Below are 17,969 nucleotides of genomic sequence, written 5' to 3'. Positions count from 1 at the left end.
CTAGATTCTATTGTTACTGTAGACAACCTTTTTAATTGTCTACCACAGTATCAATTTTGATGTCATTCTCAAACTTTCTAGTTGTGCTATTGATTCTCAGCCGATTGTTAATTTCCATGGAAAACAACAGGAGACTGTGATCCTGTGGCACTCCCTTGCCACAGAATTCCAATCTGGTAAATCAACCTCCACTGCCACTCTCTGAAGGTACTTTTACACAGGTGCTGAACAGCAGAAAATTTTTGGAATTTTCTGCTCCGGCGCCAGTGTAAAAAGGTCAAGGTGGAATTTATTAGTAAATTCCATTCTGTAATTTTTCCACTGGGACCCCTACACATTTTTTGCGGAGTGGCTGCAGTGTAAAATGACCACAGCCACTCCAAGAAACAGGGCTAATGAATATACCATTCTCCCTCTGACAAACTCCGCAACACAGGAAGGCTGTGTACAAGTGCCCCTGTGTAAACAATCACATCAGGACACACCGAAAGTAAGTATGCTAATTTTTAAAAGAATAATACAGAAGTTTCTGTGTAAAATATGTCATCTGACTCCGTTCACCAAGTTAACTTTGTCTCCTGTTGGGTTGCCTTACTTCTGAATCCCACATGATCCAACCTTCTGGACCAGTCTACCATGTGGGAACTGGTCAAAATGTTGCTAAACTCCGTCTACTCCAACTACGTCTACTGCTCTGCCCTCTGTCAATATTCTAGGTCATATCTTTAAAAATAAAACTCATTCAAGTTTAAGAATCTTGAACAAACTTGTAATCTTACAGAGTAGCAATGACTGATTTTATTGATTTCTGAAAAAGTGTTCAGTCTCTTCGAAAACCGATCCAGTTATTTTCAGTCAATTTAACAGAATTTTAAATCCTTGACTATTTCTTCATTCTCAATGTGTGATGGTAGGCACTGGTAAATTAAAAGGGAGCTTGACAAACCACTTGGTGACCGAGATACCAAATAGTTTAATTGCTGCAAAGTGATATTTGAATCTGCTACTGCTATGAAATGCATTTGTGTGGAAGTAAGTTCCTTAGTTGGTCTTTGATGTGAAGATCAGGGGGTGGAGACACACCCGAACATAAAGTGATCATGGGGGAAGCCAGGGAGGCAGACGTTCCCAATCTGGAATAGCTGTAAAATCTGAGAAATTTTCTAGTTGTGGATGAGAGGCTTGACTTTTTGGATCACTTGTCTTGTGCTTAAAACTTCATCCTCATCTTAGAAGGACAAGCTTTCCTGCCATGGCCATGCTGTGTTTTAATTGAGGGCCAAGGTATGGAAACTATATATTTCAAGTTTTTTCTTTTTAAACATGGAACATTCCAACACAGTATAGGCCCAACAGCTCACGATTTTGTGCCAACCTATATAAACCTACTCAACAATCTAAACTTTCCCTGCCTCATTCCCATAATGCTCTATTTTTCTTGCATCCATGTGCCTGTCTGAGTCTTCTAAATGCCCCTATTGTACCACCCACTGCCACCACCCCTAGCAATGAATGCCAGACACCCACTGTTCTGTGTATATTTAAAAAAAGAAAATTACCTGTGATGTCTCCCAAAGTTTCTTCCCCTTAAACTGATGTACCTCTGGTATTTGGTACTGTTGCAGCAAAACTCTGTACGAGGAAAATGTGTTGGCTGCCCACCTTGTCTATGCCTACCATAGTCTTGTAGATTTCTATTGTTACCTCTCATCCTCCTTCACTTCAAAGAGAAAACCACCTCAGAGTATCTGCTGGTCTTGCCTCACAAGACACATTCTCTAATCAAGGCAACATTCTGTAATGAGTTGGCCAGAACTGAGCACAATATTCCAAGTGTGCTCCAACCAGTGTTTTACAGAGGTGCAACATTACCTCCTGGCTCTTGTACTCAATCCCCTGACTAACAAAGGCCAACATGCCATAATATGCTTTAATTACCCTATCAACCTATGCGCCAACCTTGAGAGATCTATGGATTTGGATCCCAAGGTCCCTCTGTTCTTTCACATTGTTAAGAATCCTGCTATTAACCATGTACTCCATCTTCAAATTCATCACCTCAAACTTCTCCAAATTGAACTCCATCTGCCACTTCTCCTCCCAACTTTGATCCTGTCTATATCCCTGTGATAGTACAGATTCTATCACCAATATGTCTATGTACAGATGGTAGTGTAGGATGACTGTGATTGGCTGAGAGTGTAGCCACGCCTACTGGCAGGTCTTAAAGGGATGTTCCTAGCCAGTCCAGGTCATTCTGGACTGGTCGACCTGCATGTGATATACTCCAGTCTTCTAGTTAATAAAAGCCTTGGTTTGGATCAACAAGCCTTTGATTCTTTCGACGTGCTCTAAAATCCTATTGTAACCTATGGCAACCTTCTACGCTGGGGTGGCCAACCTTTTAATTTTTAATTTAGACACGAGTCTGTGCCGCTCAGTTAACCTCTACCCTTGTGGGCTAAAGTGGCCTGTAACCGTGCTGTATGTCTAAATTAAAAGGTTGGCCAACCCTGTTCTACAGTATCCACAATACCTCCATCATTCGTGTAATTTGCAAACCATCCTTCTTTTTTGTCCAGGTCATTTATAAAAATCGCAAAGAACAAGGGTCCTAGAACAGATCCCTGCAGAAATCCACTAGTCACTGTCCTCCAGGCAGAATATGTCCCATCTAATACTTTCTGCAGGCAAGCCAATTCTGAATCCACAGAGCCAAAGTTCCATGGATCCCATATCTCAAGATTTTTTGATTTGAGTCTATCATGGCAAACCTTATTAAATCTATATACACCACAATTACCACCATATCTTAATCAATTTCTTTTGCCACTTCCTCAAAAAACTCAGGTAGGGTCATGAGACATGACCTCCCCTGAACAAAGCCATGCTGGCTGATCCAGAGAAGACTATTTATCTAAATGTTCATAAATTGTGTCCCTAAGAATCCTCTCCAATACTTTGCCCACCTCTGACTCACTGGTCGAGAATTCCCAGGATTTTCCCTATTACATTTGCCATTCTCCATTCTTCTAGAACCTCCACTGTGGTGAGGGAGGACTCAAAGATCATTGTCAATGCCCCCGCAAACTCTTCCCTTACTTCCTGGTCCTGGAGTCTTTATCAATCTGAATGTTTTAAGGAAGATCCAGCACTTCCTCTTTCTTAACCTCAACATGCTATAGCACCTAAGCCTGTTTTATATTGACCTTGCATTTACCAAGGTCTTCCCCTTCCCCTTGTCACTCCTCCCTTCTGGTTAGTGAATATACTTTTTGGGGGTTAGGCACAATACAAAAGATTTGGACCTGTTGCTACATCTGATTTATCTGAGCCTGGAGTCTGTTGTGAGCATTCTAGTGAACATTTGCTGAAGTTATAACATTGAAAGCATAACAATCTGTATGTCAAAAGTAGATCCAGGAGTTGCCAACTTGCAGCTTGGTTATTGTTTACTGCTCTCAATAGCATTTTTAAAAGAAAAATTGATGAAGGATGTTAGCATCTCCCACGTTCTCTATGTCCAAGGTTTCTCAAAAATAAAATTAAATGTAAATTTTCTAGCATGTTTTGAGTCTGTGAGGAAGCTGGATTTTAAAAAAGTGCACATTTCTAAGAGGAAGAATTTGACATGGCACGACATCATTGTCCAAAATGCTCATAAATTCTCTTAAGCGCTTTTGGGGAGCTATGGAAAGTTATTGTAAAAATATATTAAATATTTGATTATTCTTTGCTTTGTATCTAATTTTGATTTGTTCCCTTGGCTGCCCTGCTGGTTTTGAAATCCTGTGTACAGTGTGTGGTGCCCGTTTGCATCTCTTCAGCTGATGGTTCTATCTATTATTGCAGGTGGCTCTGCTGAATAACCAATCACTAAACTGCATGCTTTAGGGTTCAAAGCAGTGGCTTTCCATTCTCACCACTGGCTTTTATTCTCTCTGCCCTTTCTCTAGGTATTTTTGCTGGCTTACATTCTACCCCTCACCAGGCAGTACAGCTTCCACATGCAGTTTTGCCCACCCACATGCAGCAGTCTCTCCAAGGTAATACAGCATGCGACTTGTCTCTTTGCTTGACATATCCCACCAGAATATCAAGTAGTGAATTGTGGGTTGTTGTTTCGTGCCACTGGCACTAAAGGTGTTACCCCTAGAGTCACAGCCACAGCTCTATTAGAGATTCCCGTTTTAAAGAGATTGAAGTTCCATTGTGAATGGATTTTGTCAGGGCGTATTGCATTGGATCAATTCTTTTTTAAAAGTTAAATTATTTATTGCCTGTAATAGTGAATTGTTTTTGAGTATTTTTACAATGTACTCTTCTTATCTATTGATGCACTAACAAACCCTCAGACTCTTCATCCACCTTTTATGAACATGAGAAAATGGAATACAAGAATTGTGATGTTTCTATCATTCATACAAATGATAGAGGGGGAAAAAACTTTTTTTTAAACTTTTGTATTCCTTAACAGTCTCACTGGAAGAGAATTTTCAAAGACAAAATTTAGCTGTAGAGCACTTGTAAATATAGTTTAAAGTTGTTTTTATACAATCCAAAATGGGTGTAACTTGCTTATTTGCATCATATTGTTAAGAAATCAGCCTTCAGAAAGCTGTGTTCCCAACTTTGTTAACATTGATGATATTAATTTTATTGTTCTAAAATTTGGACTAGGGCTTCTATAATAATAGAACATCATATTTGATGAATAACTGGAGCACAGATTTAACTGCTATCTAAGTCATTTACTGGGGAATGTGCAGGATTAACAGGCTGTCACTCTTCTTGGGTTGAATCTAATTTGAAATGAACTTACACTTGTGGCAATTCGTATTTCTGTACGTACATCAGCAAGAATCTTAAATATAGCAGCATGACGCAAAGAAATATGAGCAATTTGGAATGCTAGAAACTATTACATAATCCAAATCTTCAGTCTACAGTTGGTCACGCACTTGGTTTAATTTGATGATCTTCGATTGAACTTCTGGAAAAATGAAAGATGAGTTAATTTTAGAGGGAGGTAGACCTTTGTCTAAAAAGGTAGATGCACGAATTGCTCGACTTCAGGGATAATGCATTACAAAATGACAAAACGGCTACAGCATAAAAGAAGGCCAGTTAACCCAAAGATTCCATGTTGGCTCTGGGCAAGACCAGTTCACCAGCCCTGCCCTTTTCCCATTGCCCTCCAATCTTTTTATGTTGGTGTTGTTGCCTCATGCCTTCGGAAATGAATACACAATTCCAAACTCTAATTTGCACATTTTTCTTCCTCTTCACCTCCAGGACCTTGCATCTTTCAACTCTTTCTCAATCTGGCTTATCTCTATCAGTGAGAATGTTAGCTTCAATATTTATGTAATAACCCATCAAGAGAACGGAATTCTTTTTAAGTTAACATCATGACAGAAACAGACTTTTTGATGTTTCTGATCCCCTAAAATTTTGAAATTGATGTGAATAATCTTTTTAAAAAAATAATTGGACTTCACATTCTTTCTTCAAGATGAAACTTCTTTCATGGCACACGGCAAACAATAGATGTGATGGTTTTTACATGTATGGTAGGGAAAAGACAATTAATTAGCCTTCTCACTTCTGATTCCCAGTCAATCTACCTACTAGCTGGAGGTAGATTCAGTGTTTAATCTTGACAATGTGAACACTGACAACTTCACAAAATAGCCTGTGGAATTGTGAGTTGATTGATGAATCAGGTGACAAGTAAAGAAAGAGACAGGAAAAATATGCTGGGTAAAGGAGGAAGAAAGATTCCTGTTGCATCCAACAGTGCACCTGATTTGGTAGCCATGTTATGAATTGGGATGGAGGTGTGTTGAGCAGGTTTAATAACAATTTGTACTTTTAGAGCCTCTGGTAATGTTCTGGTAAGTGTCTATAAACCCAGAATTTGTATTTTCCTGATTTCTAAAAGTTATTGACAATTACAGAATATCTTTTTCTTCAAATTCAGAGAGCAACAAAATCCATGGGGAGACTTCCAGCATGCAACGTAAAATGCAGTGACCTCGAAGTTGAATGAAGCTGATGTGTCGGTAATGGTGCTGTGGTAAACATCAGAGGGAATGGTCAAGCTATAGGAGCTGCAAGGCTGGTTGGCCATCTCTGCATTTTATTTATCGAAAGATAGTGCCCTTTTACTCGGGGCAAGGAGAACATGGTTGTCTGCTTCATGCCTTTGAGACTGACAGATTGAATGGACTCGGTACAGCAGCAGAGTACGAATAGCTGGGGGAGATCAAGCTGGTCTAGTACATGCTTAGTTCAAAGTGTATAGAAAAGAATCTTCCACTGAATGCCTATGCAAGAACATTTTTTAGTATTGACATGGTAATGAAGGTCATAGAGCAAAATTTTATGTGGTGCATTCCAGAGATTTAAGGCAGCTAGAAATTTTAGTTTCCATATTTTTGTTATTACATTATATTGGTTACCCTGTACTCAGCAGCAGGCTTAAAGCTTCTATAGTTTCTTCAAGCAGCAACATGGAATCTGTACAGACAGAACACTTTACCTGAAACATAGGCACATGTTAGTGTGATGGTGAACACATTTCTTATGGATACTGACTCTCTTTTTGAGGAGGTAGGGTTAACCAATACTGGTTTCAAGATAAGCTATATAGAAAAGGTGTTACCCCTAGAGTCACAGCCACAGCTCTATTAGAGATTCCCGTTTTAAAGAGATTGAAGTTCCATTGTGAATGGATTTTGTCAGGGCGTATTGCATTGGATCAATTTTTTTTTAAAGTTAAATTATTTATTGCCTGTAATAGTGAATTGTTTTTGAGTATTTTTACAATGTACTCTTCTTATCTATTGATGCACTAACAAACCCTCAGACTCTTCATCCACCTTTTATGAACATGAGAAAATGGAATACAAGAATTGTGATGTTTCTCAAAAAACGAGAAAATAACTGAAGTTAAATAGTTGGCATTAGGAAACCAGCTGTTTTAGTCAATTCAGTTGCAACTTGTCAGTGATTAATACTGATCAATAGTCCGGTGCCTAACAGTTTAAAAAAAAAGAAAGCCATTAATCTCGTACTCCTTTGAGTTTCTCGTTTTATTGGGAACCCATGAATGAAGAAGACTGGTTCGTGGCTTGTCTTAGATCCCTGTCAAATATCATTTGGTTGGTAATATAAATATAAACATGATTGTAGTAGAAGCTGATCATACAATTGCAGTGCCTTTCCTTCTAATGCAGAAAATGGAAAGTGTGTTCTGAGGTTTTGTTTATTCCTAATTCACATGCAGTTCAAAATTTGACACAATCTAATTGATTAACAAGAACCATGTCGGCAGAGAAGCCAAAGATTTTTTTTTCATAAAGATTATGTAAGCTTGTGGAACATGGTCATGGGCAGATGGTTTATAAGGATTTTTTGACATTTTCATAACATTTTTTTAACAAGCATTTCATTTCTGGAGTGCTCCAGTCATATTCACAGGCATGATAAATGTTCTACAGAAACTCAGGACTTGAAAATTGCTGGATCTGATTTTTGTGTTTATGAAGTTTAGCTCTACTTGAAATAGTATAATCATTCTCAAACTCTGTAAATTGTGATGTACTAGTCAGTTCGATTTGTTTTAACTAAAATAGACATTACTTTGAATGATGGTGCTTTATTGTATATTGTTTTATTTCAGACTTGTGTATGTATTTGCTGCAGGACAAAGGGTTGATTGTTTCTGTTGCACACCGATATGTCAATAAACTAGAAAATTTTGGAGAAAACAGTGTACTGATTTTGATCCATTTCTATCAGCATTTCTTGTGACCCCCACTTAGATTCTCCTCTCAAGGATCCAGCTTGAGGTTCTAGCCTGCCAGTTTTGCCCATTGCAATGAAAATCCATTTTCATCCTGTGCCGGGAGAAGTTGATGACACCAAAAGCTGAAAATTCCCAAAGACCAGATGAACTGCATCCCAAAACTTGAAGGAAGTGACAGTAAAGGTATTTAAAGCAACCCACAAAAGCCTGCTGAATCTTTGAAGTTCTCTCATCTGAGGAGGACATGGTTAATTCAAAAGAGAGATTATTGGATGTTGGAGAAATTTGAGATGTATGGGGACAGTGCAGGGAAATGCCATTGAAGTAGAAAATAGGCTGTGATCTTGATGAATGACAGAGCAAATTTGTGATGCCTGCTCCTATTTCTTGTGTTCTTGGCCCAATATAATTTAATCTCCCATCTTTAGGATCACTACATGATCTTATTCCAAGTTATCAAGGCCAAAATAGCACAGGTCACACAAGTGTATACAAATCCTAAAAAAAAATCCTTACCATACTACTTGCCTTACTCTTGCAATGAATGACGATTGCTAAATGCCAATCTTAACTGTACATTCAGATTAACATGCCTCAACTGTAAGGACATCCAGACCTCCTTTTCTAAGATCGTAAGACTTGTGATCATCGATATTAGTTTATGGGATTTGTGCGAATATGGATGGATAATAGTTCAGCTCATTAATATTAGCTTGTAAGATCAATGTTAATACTGGTAAAAAGTGCTGTCTTTTGTTCTATTTTCCATCTCCCTCCACCTCTTACCTGATTGCCCATTCATCTGACTCGCAAACACTGAGGACTTGCCTGCTTGCACCCCATCAATTTTTTAATTGTCATTAATTGTTCCCTGCTTTTCTTTCTCAAGTTATAGATTAAAAATGAGTAAAGAGGAGCAATATTCTTTGTGGTACCCGCTCTCTATTCTTTGCCAACCTGAAGACAATCTTGTGCATCTTTTTTTCCCTCAGATTAACAGTTTGGTTTAGAATTTAATACTTTTGCTAATTCTCAGAGTTGTTTGCTTTCTTGAACTGTTGCAATTGTTTAGGTGAGGGTGTAAGGTTTAAAGTGACTGAAAATCACTGGCAAACTTAAACTGCCAGTTTCTAACAGTCTGTTCAAGTTTGTTGCCATTCCTTTGAGTCTCTCCATAGTAACAGGTTTCTTATCAGGGTTAAAATAGTGTTTTTTGACCATCTTGGAGAAACAAAGTAGTCCGTTTTGAATTTTTTTTTTGTACTGTTAGAATCAAGGAAATAGAGTCAGTCTGGACAATTTTCTTTGACCTTTTTAATTTTGAATGTATTAATATTTTAATTGTTTTGAGTATAGTTTACTGTTTAGAGTGCAAATAAACAGTGGAAAACTCAATGCTATTGGAATGGACTTATTCATTAACAAGTCGAATAACTAGCTGCATGTTCTCTAAGGATTATAAAGGGAAATGGTTGCAATAGAAGGTATTCCCACGTACTCATTGGGTGAAGATGTAAGAGTCAGGCCAAGTGATGATGGTTCAGGGATATTTCCACATCAAGGTGATGTGTGACTTGAAGGGCAGCCTTACAGGTGGTGGTAGTGAAAACACAAAGCTGGGGAAACTCAGCAGGTCAAATAGCATACTTTATATAGCAAAGATAAAAATATATATTTTGGGCTTGATCAAGGTAAGTGAAAAATGTGAGCATGTGCGTGAATAAAATGGTGGGGGGAGGGGCATGGGAAACAGCACAGGCCCCACAGGCAAGGGGTAATAGGTGGATAAGGGAGGGAGGACATGACAGAAAACAGAGGGGTGGAGAGCTCTTGAATGGAGAGGGAAGGGGTTGGAGAGCTGGAGGGATAGGAAAGAGAGTGAGAATGGGGGAGTGGTAAGCTGTTTGACCTGGTGAGTTTCTCCAGTAGTGCTTTTACTTCAATCATGGTGTCTTGTGTTTTACTGTTCTTGCGCACCTGCTTGCAGCTTTAGGCAATTGGAATTCCAGGTTTTCTAGAAACTTTTGGAGTATCCATTGGCAAGTTATGAGTGAATTTTATGTATAGGATCCACTTTTGCCACTCACTGCCAATACTGGAGGAAGATTGGGATGCCAATCAATAGGTTATTGATGATCTTGTGTTAAGGCGATAGCCATCTTTTTAGGTGGGGAGTATTCCATAGCAACCATGTAGACATTGGGAGAAAAATAATGATGTCGCAAGGCAAGTCTCCTCAGCTTCTAACTTGTTCCAGCCTAAGAATTTATGGATTGTCCACTTGATATTCTGAACAATGGTAACATCCAATATATTGGTAATATGATTGTATGTCCAGGATGTAGTCATTACCTGGCACTAGGGTAGTACAAAAATAATTTAATAATTTGTGCAGGATGTCAGATTGTTTCCAGGTTCTGTTGCAAGCAGGCATACGTAGATGTTTTATTTATCGAGAAATTACAAAGAGGATTGAACTTTGTTCAGCCATTCTCAAGGTGCAAGACAAAAATAAGCACATCTCTGGCAGACAATGAGACAGTGAGAGCTAATGTATTTTCCCCAGCAACATCCCACTACCAAATACCCTGCATTGGCAAATGGATACATTCTACTCCCGGATGGTGCATTGGCATAGCCTAATAGCCAGTCTCTTGCCAGAAATGTCCACAGCAACCCGCATTGTCTGTTAAGGAGTTTGTATGTTCTCTCCTGCATGGGTTTTCCCAGGGGGCTCTGGTTTCCTCCTACCATTCAAAATGCAATCAGGTGGCATGGACTTGTGGACCAAAAGGGCCTGTTAATGTGCTATATGTCTAAATTTAAATTAAATGTGTTTATCCTTATCCTGTAGATAGAGAATTTGTTTCTTTTTTTTTAATCTATTGGCCACAATTATTAATAGGCAGGGAGGCTAGGTTTGCATCAGAAATTTAGAGTATTTGAATACCAGAGATTTGGGCAAACCTATTATTTCTTAATAATGAAGACTTCTATTTTGCTTGTAGTTGTGTGATCGTGACCTCTTGCAAAATCATGGTTTTTTTTTTCCAAGTTGAGGTAAGTAGTATAAGATGTGGTGGAATAGATGTAATGACATCTGAAGGAAACTGCCAGGTCAGACCGAGTTGCTGGAGATGTTTACAGTATTAGGAACATCAACTCAAATTTCTGCACCATCTCTACTTGCCATATTTTATTTAGCAAGAGGAAATGTGCAAAATCAAACCTTGTAAACCTAATTTATTTTCCGAGCATCAATCTGAAGATGGTTAGGTTACACAACTGAATCAGTTCCTGAGCTGCTAGAATTTCTTCAATAAAGAGAACAAAGGAGTTCCTTTAAATCCCAAGTTTTTTAAAAAGTGGCTTAAATGATGTTTGGGTCCATTGCAATAGTCAAATGAAATTGGAAGCCTGATTTCAGGAGTCGATAATAACAGATAACTGATGTTACATTGGCAATCCAAAGCAATTTCTCTACATTCTCTCAAAAGCCTTTCGTGAATATTGAAGACTAAATTTAGTCCCCAGGATACTCAAGAATTTCCAGCAATCAGACTAGGCCCCAAATGTTACATCATCCAATTTAATGTAAAGCTACATAAAAGTAGTTTTGCTGATATTTTTGCTTTATTTGACTAAACGGACTGTCATCTCAAATATCATTTTTAGAACTGCTGGCCCAATGACAGCTAAGGATACCTTTTGTGCCCTGCATCATCTAACCATAGAATCAATAATGCAATGATTATGTGACTCAGTCCACTTAAAGATGATCTCACATCTCCCTCCCACTTGCACTTAATCTTAAATGGAAATATCGAGCACTGAATATATACACCACTACTGGCACCAGACTGAGAAGTTTTTCCATGCTCAAATGAAAGGGTGTTGTTTTATGTGACATACAATGCTCTATTTTAATTAACATGATTAATTATTATTTGAAGGCTCTTATTTACCTTCAGTAACCTCTGGAGACAGTTGGCAATGAGAAGTTTCACTTTTGTCCATCATTACCCATCTTGGGTCACCTCTCTCTATGAAAGAGAACACTGTCTTGTGTTTCAGATGCCACTGAAGAAATTTGCACTTTCACATGAGAGTTCCTACAAAGTATCACCAAATCAGCCTTTATCGTCAAGACCCACACTTCACTATTTCAAGGAACATTCCAATAGCAACGAAACAACAATTCATAATTGAATGATGGACTGAGAACAATATCTACTATTGAAAGCCTTTGTTTTCGAGAAGGTATGCACTTTTTCTTGCTCCTTTTACTTTCAGTTCAGCAAGGCTGCTTTTATACCTCAACTTTCTGTGAAAGGTTTCCTGTCTTTCGCAAAACTTCAACACACATTTTTAAAATGCAAGTGCTCAATCAGTGCCTCTGACTTGGAAGTACAGGAATGAAACATCACCCAAGAGGGAAGTTAACATCACTACATTCTCACATGCTATGGCTAAAGATCATCTCATCTTCCAGACCACACCGTAGGTTTGTCTTGCAGAGATGTGAAAATGGCAGAACCAACAGCCACCACTGACTCCACAAAAAGCAAAACTTGAGCCTCAATGTAACTGCAAAGCTGAACATTGGAATAAGGGTAAGTGAGTTACTCCTTTCCCAAATTAAAGGTCTTGTATCATGGGTTCTGTTTGCAATGATTCTAGACTTTACTGGAATTAACTAGGAAATTTAATCTAGATAAAACATGTCAGATTCAATTGTAGACTACTTCCTACATTTGAGATTCGCATCATTTATAAGCTTGTGTATTATCATATGACAACTGATGTTGCATGCTCAGCTACCACCAAGTTGTAAAGTGCTTCAACCTGCATCCATGCAGCATGGAGAATCAAATTATAACAGTGCACGTGAATGTTGGAATTTCTAGTTTTATTCAATGATCGGAATTTTTAACAAAAGAAAAGAAAGGATATTTTATAATCAGAGTTTTTTTTCCTAATATCAATAAACAAATGCCTTAAAATTATTCTAATCCCTGAAACGTGCCCCATAAATGCAATTGTACTCAAAGCAAAGAAATATACCAAATGTAACAAATTCATGCATTTGTATATTATTTTCCTAAATGGATCAGTTTTGTTAAAGAAACGTTATCAGCCAAACTTGATCTTTCAAAACGAACCACAATAATTTCTTGACACTTTGGTTCACTGTAAAATAGTTTTTTTTTTAAAGCATAGCCCAAGGTTCTCCCTCCTATAGCAAGAAAAGTTGAGATTTGGGACCTCCAGTCAAACTCACTGTTTTTGGAATTGTATTGATCCAACTGATATTATTTGAATGCACCGCTGATTCCTAAAACAGAATGAATATATTTGCTTGCTTTTCATTTGGAAAATGGGTCTTGGAGACTCGAGCCATTTTGGACAATGAGTTGATTTAAATTTTTGAATGCATTATTGCTGGAGTAAATCTACTTCTATTAACATTTTTAGACTCCAATGTAAACAACACAAATTATAAAGAATTTTCTATGTTGTTGAATATTGTCCATTTAAATTGTTTCTGCCTTAGCTTTAATTCACATACTGCATAAGCCAATGGCTTCATATTGAGCCAGTGTGCTGTTGAAATTTTGGTGTGCTATTGTCAAAACATTTCACATTCTGATAGGTTGGACTGAAAATGGACCTTCTACATGATCCCCAAGATAAAAATGGCTCCCTTGGGAACTTTAATCCTTGAAAGCCCTCAGCAGAACACGAAAAGGCTTCAAACATTGAAAGATAAGTGGATCCTTTTGGAGCCACAAAGTAAAAAATTTTTGTTTTGTTTGAGGTTTGTATATGAGACAAGGTTGGGCCCAGCAAGTGTTGGAGGCCTACCCCAACTATCAAACTCAGTGAGGAAAGAGCCTTGTCAGATGCTGAGATGAAACCTTTGGCTAAAAGCTAGGGTCAGAGAGCTCTCTACCAACAAGCCTATCTGTACAAGGTAAAGCACTCTCAATGGAGAGGGCCTGATTACTGGCAAATATTACACATGTCTGAACTGTGACAGGTTGGCAATTTATGTCAGTTAAAACATATGCAATAGAGAAGAGAACATTTAAAAGTTTAGAAACAGTTAACAGCATTTAGAAAAAAAAATCATGTCTAGGTTGAACCTCTATTATCCAGCGTTTTGTGGTCTGGACCAGGGTTCAAGTCCCGTGCTGTCTGTAAGGAATTTGTTCTAATGTCCCAGTCGCTGGTGGTGTAAAGGCATTATGCTAACCATGTCACTCCACAGTATTATTTTCTGTTTTAAGCTTTGTTCCATCTTTGACATGTTGACATAGGGCGTTCCCTTAGGGGCATTTTCTGTGGACTGGCAATGGTCAGGTCACAATGTTGCTGGATTAAAGAGGTTTAACCTGTATTAGCAGTTATATTAATTTACATTAACTTTGGCTAATTCAGGTAGCTCCCACATCCCAAATAAATTCAATGAATTTCATCCAAGAGTTCTTAGACAATGTTCTTCTGTTTTCAAGGTGGTTGGTGAAGTAAATGCTGTAGACATTTTGTGCTGTGATCTTCACATGAAAAGAAAGACATTAGTGAGACTTGGAGGCGATGGGAAGCAGTAACATCCCAGTTTCTGGGTCAGTAATGGATAAATCCAGAGCTTCCTTATAATTAATGGGATGCTTGCTAATTGGTTCCACCAGGTTTTTAGAGTAAGTATTGTCATCTTTGAGTTTGTTGGCCAAAGCATTATCTATTAGACCGGATGATAATGCCTGTCTTAGCGAACATCTCTCAGATGTGACCGGATCTACTAGGCCTCCTGTTAAATACTGTGCTTGCAGATACCATTCAGCAGCCCCAGAATAAAGCCAGCCACGGTCAACAGCCTTGACAGCAGGTAGCAGTTCCTTGGTTCTAGGATCTTCAATACCAATGTAAGCACTCTCAGCACTGGAGAGTCTTTCCTTGAGTTCTGCTTCAATCAAACCGAGCTCTGCAGCCATTTTTACACTGTATCGGCTGCCGTCCTTTACTTGGACGATTCCACCTGTTGCGGATTGAGCTTCCAGAAGCCTCAGAGCCGTGTCTGAATCAATAAGATTTTGGTTAGCTGCATTTGTGACAGAAATTTTCCTTTCTGTGTCTGTATCAAAAATGCCTCCAATTGCCTGCGTTTTACCTTTGGTTGGGGGGAACAAGCTGGAATTACCGGATGAGACTGGCTGATTGTAAACTCCCTCATTTATGTCATTATGAGGTATTTCATTTTCTCCTGCCACCAAGGCAACGAATTCCTGGATTTGAATCTCTTTGTCCAGGAACTGTTGATACTGTTTCTCGGTAATCTTGCCCTTCTTCAGAGCTTCGTCAACAGAATACTTCTGTCCTGATTTCCGGTCATGGAGGATAGTGGAAATGCCTGAAGGACCTTTTACTGTCAACTCTTCCCAGTCACATTCCTGACTTTGAAGGTTGTTGTACATATCCCAGTTGATGAGACCAAGTCTGAAGGCTTCCTGTGGACTCATTTCTTTGCCAGTATCTGGATCAATTACTACAATGTGACGTTTTAAACAGTTCTCCCTCTGTTCTCTTTTTGCTTTCTTTGTTGCTAATTCCTTCTCCAATTTGGCAATCTCTGCTTCTTTGGATGCAGTTGTCTGTCTTAGATCATCCAACTCTTTCTGTAGGGTTGTGAATCGAGTCTCCATAAGATCCCGACTGCCTGCACCTGGTGCTGACTTCTCCGTCTGGACGTCTCTGGTTTGTTGAATGGTCACCTGGATGTCAGAATGCAGTCTTTGAGTCTCGTTTACCAGGTTTTGGTTTTCCCTCTTCAGGTTGGCATTCTCCTCTCTCAGGTGCTCCAAGTCTTTCAAAGACTTCCTGTCCTTGAACTCCATGTCCGAGAGCCTAGCTCTCAGGTGGTCAAGCTCATTCTGCAGGCTTTGCTTTAGTTTTCCCTCATCTTCCAAATTTTTCCGAAGACGCTCAACTTCTAACTCTGTCTCAGGATCTCGTTCGACCTGAACCTTCTCGGTATACACATTTCTTTCCTTGATCTTCTTTGTTTCAAGCTCAATCTGCTTGAGTTTCAGGGCCTGAAGGTCATTTTCAAGTAAATTTCGATTTGCCTTTTCATCCTCCACGTGCAGTTTGAGGAGCGAAACTTCCTTTTCCTGCTGAGGATCCTGCTTCAGAACCACCTTTTGCTTCACCAAGACTTTATCTCTTATCTCTTTCTCTTCAAGATCATTGAGTTTTATTTTGAGCCTCTTGACCTCTAGCTCGGCTTTGCGCCGTGCTTCCCTCTCTGCCTCCAGTTCCAGCAGCTGCTCTTCCAAGTCGGCTTTTCGGAGTTGCAGTGTGTGGATCTGGGCTTTCAGGTTTTCCTTCTGCCTTCTCTCTTGCTCAATCTCATTTGCAATTGAACTGCACTCTGACTTTAACAGCGGATCTTGCTCCAGCTTCACAACCTCCTGCTGCACCACTTTTTCTTTCACTTGAGACAGCTCCTTCTTCTTCAGTTGAATGTTCTCTTCATTTATCTTCTGCTCTCTCTCTTGCTCCAATTGTTTCTTCTGTTCTTCTGCCAGTTTGGCTCTGAGGAGGTTCAATTCCTCCTTAGTGTTTGGGTTTTCTCGGTACTGAATGACCTCATTGATAACTTCTTTTATTTGAACTTCCCGATTGCTGTTCCTCAGCATCTCAATCTCTTTCTCAAGTTGACTGATCTCAACTTTGGCTCTATCCACTTGTCGTGATTTATCGACCACCTCATCCCTTAATCTCTCCAGCTCTTGCTCAGTTTCAGGATCTGGTTTGTACTTAATGACTTCTTTTATGTTGTCTTTTATTTCAACTTTTGGACCTCTATCTTTTAGGAGTGTGATTTCATCAACGATGCTCTTCAGCTGCAGTTCGGCATCATTGTATCTTCGTTGCTGCTCTAGGAGATCGGTCCTCAGGGTGGCCACCTGGGCTTCAGCGTTTGGATCAGGCCTGACAATCTCACGCACCTTTTCCTGGATAACTGGTCTGGACTTTTCTTCTTCAAGCATTCTGATTCTTTTCACGAGCTCACCAATTTCTCGCTCGTGTGACCGCTTTTTGGCCTTCTCGTCTTCGTGTTGACGACGGAGGTTTGTCATCTCCTTCTCCAAGTTTGCATCTTTCTCCAACTTGACCACTTCCTTCACTGTCACTTTCTCTTCCTCCTTGGCCTTTTCTCTCTCCAGTCGATTCATCTTCGCCTGAAGGACCCTGAGCTCCTCGTCTTTCTGCTGCCGCAGGAGACTTTCATGTTGTTTGTTGTCCTGCAGACGTTTAAACTCTTCTTCCAGCTGAGGGTCATTTCTTACCTTGAATACCTCTTGTTCAGTGATTTTCTCATGTTCCTTGCTTTTCTCTTCAGTCAAGATGTGGAGACGTTTCTGAAGCAGAACAATCTCACTTTCCTTGGCTAGTTTTTGCCTTTTGATCTCTTCAAGCTCCTCCCTGAGTCTTAGTACCTCGTTTTCTTGATCCTTGTCCTGTTCAATTCGAAGAACCTCCTTGACCACATACTGCTTGGTATTGTCTTTCTTCAGTTTCTCCAGAGATAGCAACTTGCGCTGTAAGATCTCCAATTCGTTCTCCAGAGTTTTGTTCTGTAACTGCTCATCCGCTAAGGCCTCCTGAACCCTGTGCATCTCCTCATCTAGTTGTGGGTCAGCGACCTTCTTGACAACCTCTTTCTTGACCAATGATCCTTTGATCTTCTGACTTTCCAGGACTGCAATTTCATCTTGTACCTTCTGAAGTTCTTTCTCCACTTCTTCCCTGTGCTGCGCCTCATCATTCCGATACTTTTCCGACCTGTAGGAACCAGTAGGTGCACCTGCATAGTTCTGTGATTGAACTTGTTGCTGAACTATTTGCATTTCTGGTTGCTGCAAGAGAAAAAGGAAGATCAGCCATTTTTGTTCTCTTGACAAGCCATTAAAGAACAATTTTTTTTAACTCAACCTAATTTGTATGTTTTTCCCATATCTGTGGAAGTTTCCTCTCGCCTTTCAAAACATATGGGGATTGTAGGTTAATTGGGTGGCACAGATTGATGGGCTGGAAGGACCTGTTACCCTGAAATATGTCTAATATAATTGATGCACATTTTACAATGTTG

General features: G+C 39.4%; 2 protein-coding genes across 9 annotated transcripts in view; one reads left to right on the top strand and one right to left on the bottom strand.

Moving 5' to 3' along the window:
* Window positions 1-7,775, top strand: part of LOC138746939 (ubinuclein-1-like) — a 50,313-nt gene extending 42,538 nt beyond the window's left edge. For 5 of the 7 annotated variants that reach the window (XM_069905646.1, XM_069905644.1, XM_069905642.1 and 2 more), the window contains 2 exons: window positions 3,957-4,046; window positions 5,984-7,775. In XM_069905646.1, coding sequence (XP_069761747.1) covers window positions 3,957-4,046; window positions 5,984-6,036 — 143 coding nt within the window. In that variant the 3' untranslated portion in view covers window positions 6,037-7,775. The remainder of the gene's footprint in view (window positions 1-3,956; window positions 4,047-5,983) is intronic. The other 2 variants (XM_069905647.1, XM_069905643.1) reach the window with 1 other exon arrangement.
* A 4,930-nt stretch (window positions 7,776-12,705) lies between these two features.
* Window positions 12,706-17,969, bottom strand: part of ppl (periplakin) — a 127,421-nt gene continuing 122,157 nt past the window's right edge. For both annotated transcript variants that reach the window (XM_069906098.1, XM_069906100.1), the window contains exon 23: window positions 12,706-17,736. In XM_069906098.1, the coding sequence (XP_069762199.1) occupies window positions 14,392-17,736 (3,345 nt within the window). In that variant the 3' untranslated portion in view covers window positions 12,706-14,391. The remainder of the gene's footprint in view (window positions 17,737-17,969) is intronic.

The sequence above is a fragment of the Narcine bancroftii genome, chromosome 12, assembly GCF_036971445.1.
Source record: "Narcine bancroftii isolate sNarBan1 chromosome 12, sNarBan1.hap1, whole genome shotgun sequence".
Classification (NCBI taxonomy): Eukaryota; Metazoa; Chordata; class Chondrichthyes; order Torpediniformes; family Narcinidae; genus Narcine; species Narcine bancroftii.
The sequence above is the reverse complement of the archived record's forward strand: the minus strand, read 5'-3'. Positions and strand labels throughout refer to the sequence as shown.